The sequence below is a fragment of the Olea europaea genome, chromosome 6, assembly GCF_002742605.1.
Source record: "Olea europaea var. sylvestris chromosome 6, O_europaea_v1, whole genome shotgun sequence".
NCBI classification, from domain to species: Eukaryota; Viridiplantae; Streptophyta; class Magnoliopsida; order Lamiales; family Oleaceae; genus Olea; species Olea europaea.
In genome coordinates, this window is record NC_036242.1 from 18,401,971 (window position 1) to 18,406,389 (window position 4,419).

General features: G+C 35.6%; 1 protein-coding gene across 3 annotated transcripts; it reads left to right on the forward strand.

Moving 5' to 3' along the window:
* Window positions 1–1,500: 1,500 nt before the first annotated feature.
* Window positions 1,501–4,419, forward strand: LOC111396066 (serine/threonine-protein kinase HT1-like). Of its 3 annotated transcripts, none has more exons than XM_023022337.1 (5): window positions 1,501–1,760; window positions 1,946–2,244; window positions 2,335–3,151; window positions 3,398–3,853; window positions 4,030–4,419. In XM_023022337.1, the coding sequence occupies exons 3-5, from the start codon at window positions 2,399–2,401 to the stop codon at window positions 4,300–4,302; spliced, it is 1,482 nt and encodes a 493-aa protein (XP_022878105.1). In that variant the 5' UTR covers window positions 1,501–1,760; window positions 1,946–2,244; window positions 2,335–2,398; the 3' UTR covers window positions 4,303–4,419. The 3 variants fall into 3 exon arrangements, with proteins under 3 accessions (XP_022878105.1, XP_022878104.1, XP_022878106.1); XM_023022336.1 differs by having other exon boundaries at window positions 1,946–2,031; window positions 2,137–3,151; XM_023022338.1 differs by having other exon boundaries at window positions 1,946–2,031.

A 4,419-nucleotide genomic window follows, 5' to 3' on the forward strand; every position in this document is an offset into this window, starting at 1 on the left:
ACACGTGCATCCCAAAAAAGTAATAATTATTGCAAAAAACACACATGCGTAAATTAGTTTCAACTTCATATGTAAACACCCAATTCACGTTTAGAAACGCATACATGACTGTATTGAAAATAAAAAAAAGTCAAATACATGAATAATCGTCCATCTTTTCGTTAAATGAAATTGGAAACAATAATTTGAAACTTAATAAAACTAAAATTTATTAGAAGTCAACAAAGCCCCCAAAACTAAGAAGACACACATAAATCGAAAATACCCATTCACAAACAAGAACACATCATGAAAAAGAACAAAAATAACTCAACGACAAGAAGAGAGATCACAACCGAGACTAAGCCCGTTCAAAACTAACAAAATACAAATCTTGTGAAGGAAAAAAAAAAGCTAGAAGGGATCATAGTTTCGTTACAGAAGAGTGAAAAAAAATTTAATTTGAAACAAAATAAAACCAAAATAAATTATAAATCAATAAAACACCGAATAATAAAAAACACACATAAATCGAAAACACCTCTTCACAAACAAGAAGAACATATCACGAAAAAGAACGAGAATAACTCAACAAGAAGAAGAAATATCGCAATCGAGATTGAGCCCATTGATAACATACAAAGTATAGATCTTACTATATATGTTGTCGATTGCTTTTGTAGAAACCTCGATCAAGTTGACGTCGTTCAAAATACAACATTAGTCCAACGAAGACATTCGAACAAGAAAACAAAAATTGATTTATGCGCTAGAATAAAAAAAGGATTGTGCATCAGAAGAGAATTGCAGAAATTCTCGACTCGAAAGACAGATTTACAAGTTATGAGCGAGAAGAAGAAGAATGAAAAGCAAAAACCTAAAAGGAAGACACAAGATTGCGAGAAGAATGAAAAAGAGGGAAAATGCTAAATGGAAGAGGAAGATAAAAAGTTTCTTGCCAAACCCAAAATGAAAGATGAAAATGGGAAATAAAATAACTGAAGAAGAAAGACAATGGTTTGTGTGTGTTAGGTGAAAAAAAAAAAAAAAAGTACACGAACTCCTATGAACAGTACCAAAACAAAGTCATTCTTTTATGTTATAGGGATTAACTGTGCATATTTTTGGACAATTTCTTCCATTGAGTCAAATCTCATTTAATTTTGGTACAATTTCGTCCATTGGTCAAATCTCATTTAATTAGGACATGTAAGGTATTTCAAATTATCTAGAGGGACAAATATGTCAAAAATTGACATTCTTGTAATGCTTAAAAAAAAAAAGTGACATTTTTGTAAATGCAAAATTAAAAATTGATTATTTTGGTAATTTTCACTAAAAAATCTATTGTGCGAACAACAATAAGAGGATTCCGTGCAATTCGTATAATCTCACCGAACGGAGCAAAGAACCACACGGAAAACTTTACCTACAATTGTACGACAGTGACTTTCTGTATTCTTCTAATAATATTTTCTCTCTCTAATATATATATATTTTCTTTTTCCTATCTTGACTTTTTGAAAAGTTGAACCCTTCAGCCATCATCATCTTCACCTTAACCGGGTCTACAAAGGAATAATTCAACTACACCACCTCTCTCCGCATAAAAAAATACTTTCAAAATTTAATTCAGATATTTTATATTGGAAATGAATTGCAGGGAGTACTATTACATGATGGTGGGACATGCATTTGTGGCACTTTTTCAATAAAATAATTTTCGTTTTTTCAAGAATAACTGGAAAGGTATATCTTTAGAGATATACGGATAACCTTCGGTAAGTCAAGATCCCAGTGTATGTTCTTGGGCGGGTTTAATATAATTATTTATTTTGTTGAAGGGATGGTTAGTTTGATTTCTTTAGTGGCCATTGGGGTGTATGACGATAGCTGTACAATTATTTTCTTTTATTATTATTTAATTGATTTTGATTTTATCTGAGGCTGTGTGTGGCATTTTCAGGTTTTGAGGGAAGGTGGTGTTTGACTTTGATACTGAGAGGGCCGGGTTTGTTCGATTGTTGGAGCTTTTGGTCGAATTTTTATAAGGTATGAAACAGTGTTTGGTAGTTAAGCATGTTACGTGTTGATGAATTTAAGATTGGAAAATTGATGAAGGTTTGAGAGATTTTCTGCTTTTATTTGTGTTCACAGATATTGAACTCTTAAAAAGGTTCTCCGATTTTAACTGTGGCGGTGTATAGTTGTTTCTAGTTCTAGCAATTGTTAATTGGCTCAGAAGTTTTTTAGATATCAATTGAGGTGGAATTTGATTCTTCGCTGTTTATATTTTTAAAAAAATTGTGAATTGTAAAGGGATTTTGGGGTGAGATCTTTTTTTTTTAACCTCAGTTGGGGCTGAACGAGGAGAAAAAGAAGAATAGGAAATAATACCAGGGAGTTAAAGTAGGTGAAGATGGATGAAGAGGTTAACTCTTGGATAAGGAGAACAAATTTCTCTCACACTGTTTGTCATCGGTTAGATTCTTCAATATTCGCCTCTGTTCCTTTCGCTGCTCAGCCTGATAGAATTCCAGGTGCCAAATCTAGGCCTCGAGCAGTCACCATGAATCCAAAACCAGGAGGTACCGTCACTCAAGTAGAGAGAAACCCTGCCACAAACAGGCCGAGGGCTTTATCACCCCTCCCCGAAACGAAGGTTTCTGATACCTTTAGGGAAGCCAGGTCTAGTCAGAAGAGATTCTCGACACCACATCCACAAAGAAAATCTGATAAGAGAATTGTTGGCAAGTTGTTCCATAAAGATGCCCACGAAAGCAAGGCACCTAAATCGAAATTTCCTGGTTCAACGTCTCCAGTGAATGCCAATCCACTTAGGCGCTTCACATCAATGAAGTTTCATGAGAAGTCTAAGGGTCGTAAGGATGGTTGGACAAAATATTTTGATCATGGTGTGGGGAGGGTCCTCTCTGTAGAAACTGCAGATCATTGCACAATTGATCTTTCCAAGTTATTTCTTGGGCATAGATTTGCTCATGGGGCTCATAGTCAGCTTTACCATGGGGTTTACACTGATGAACCAGTTGCGGTGAAAATAATCAGAGTGCCAGAGGATGACGAAACTGGAGCCCTTTGTTTTCGGTTGGAGAAGCAATTCACAAGGGAAGTTACTCTCTTGTCCCGTCTCCACCATCCAAATGTTATAAAGGTACTGGATTTCTGTTCCATGGCTTATCAAATGGCCACATTTTCTTCTAATTGTCTAAGTTTTGTTCTGTGAATTCTTATAACAGATGTAGTAATGAACTGTAGGATGATGAAAAATCATGTAGCAGACCCCAAAGTTATTGAGAAACTGATTAGTTCTGCTGCTGTTTTTGGGAAAGTTTTAGCATTGTCTCTTATTGAACTTCTTTATATATTTTACATCTTTTGCAATGATCTGGAAATGCAGTTCATAGCAGCATCCAAAATGCCAGCTATATTTTGCATTGTGACTGAATATTTATCAGAGGGTTCTTTGAGAGCATACTTGCACAAGCTTGAGCATAAATCTCTTCCTTTGCAAACAATACTGTCAATGGCTTTGGAGATTGCTAAAGGAATGGAATATGTTCACTCACAACATGTTATTCATCGGGACCTTAAACCTGAAAATATCCTCATCACTGAAGATATTCACTTGAAAGTTGCTGATTTTGGCATAGCTTGTGAGGAAACGCACTGTGATCTTCTGGCAGATGACCCTGGTACTTACCGTTGGATGGCACCCGAGATGATCAGGAGGAAGCATTATGGTCGGAAGGTTGATGTATATGGGTTTGGACTCATTTTATGGGAATTTGTGTCTGGAACTATTCCTTATGAAGATAAGACGCCTATACAAGCTGCTTATGCTGTTGTGAGCAAGGTGGTTTTAGTTGTTCATGAATATTTATAATCGTTTTGTGGTTGGCATTGCATATGGGGATCATATTCACAGAATGATTTCTAACAATTAAATTTGGTTGTTAATGTTTTGGCTATGTTATTACCCTTGTTTTGTATTATCTGATTCTGAAACTTGTTCTATTTGGGATTTTGCAGAATATGAAACCTGCTATCCGCGGGGACTGCCCGTCTGCCCTGAAAGCTTTGATTGAACAATGTTGGTCTACGCAACCAGACAAGAGGCCTGAATTTTGGCAGATTGTAAAGGTATTAGAGCAGTTCCAGTCTTCATTTGCCCGAGATGGAACCCTGAACCTGGTAGAAAACCTGGCACATCATGATCATAAGAAGGGACTACTTCATTGGATTCAAAAACTTGGTCCTGCAGATCATAATATTTCATCCATGCCTAAACCTAAATTTACCTAATTTCTAGGTTATTGATTTGTAGTTTCACCAGATCCCAGTGTAATTAGCAGGTTATATAAAGCTTATTTACTAGGGTTTTTTTTTTTTTTTTTTTTTTTTTTTTTTTTTTCCCGGGGG

Bases quoted from the DNA above. Each gene is read 5' to 3' on its own strand.
- LOC111396066 (XM_023022337.1), top strand. From the start codon at position 2,399: ATGGATGAAGAGGTTAACTCTTGGATAAGGAGAACAAATTTCTCTCAC. The intron at 3,152-3,397 runs GTACTGGATTTC...CTGGAAATGCAG, and splicing joins ACCATCCAAATGTTATAAAG to TTCATAGCAGCATCCAAAAT. The intron at 3,854-4,029 runs GTGGTTTTAGTT...GGGATTTTGCAG, and splicing joins CTTATGCTGTTGTGAGCAAG to AATATGAAACCTGCTATCCG.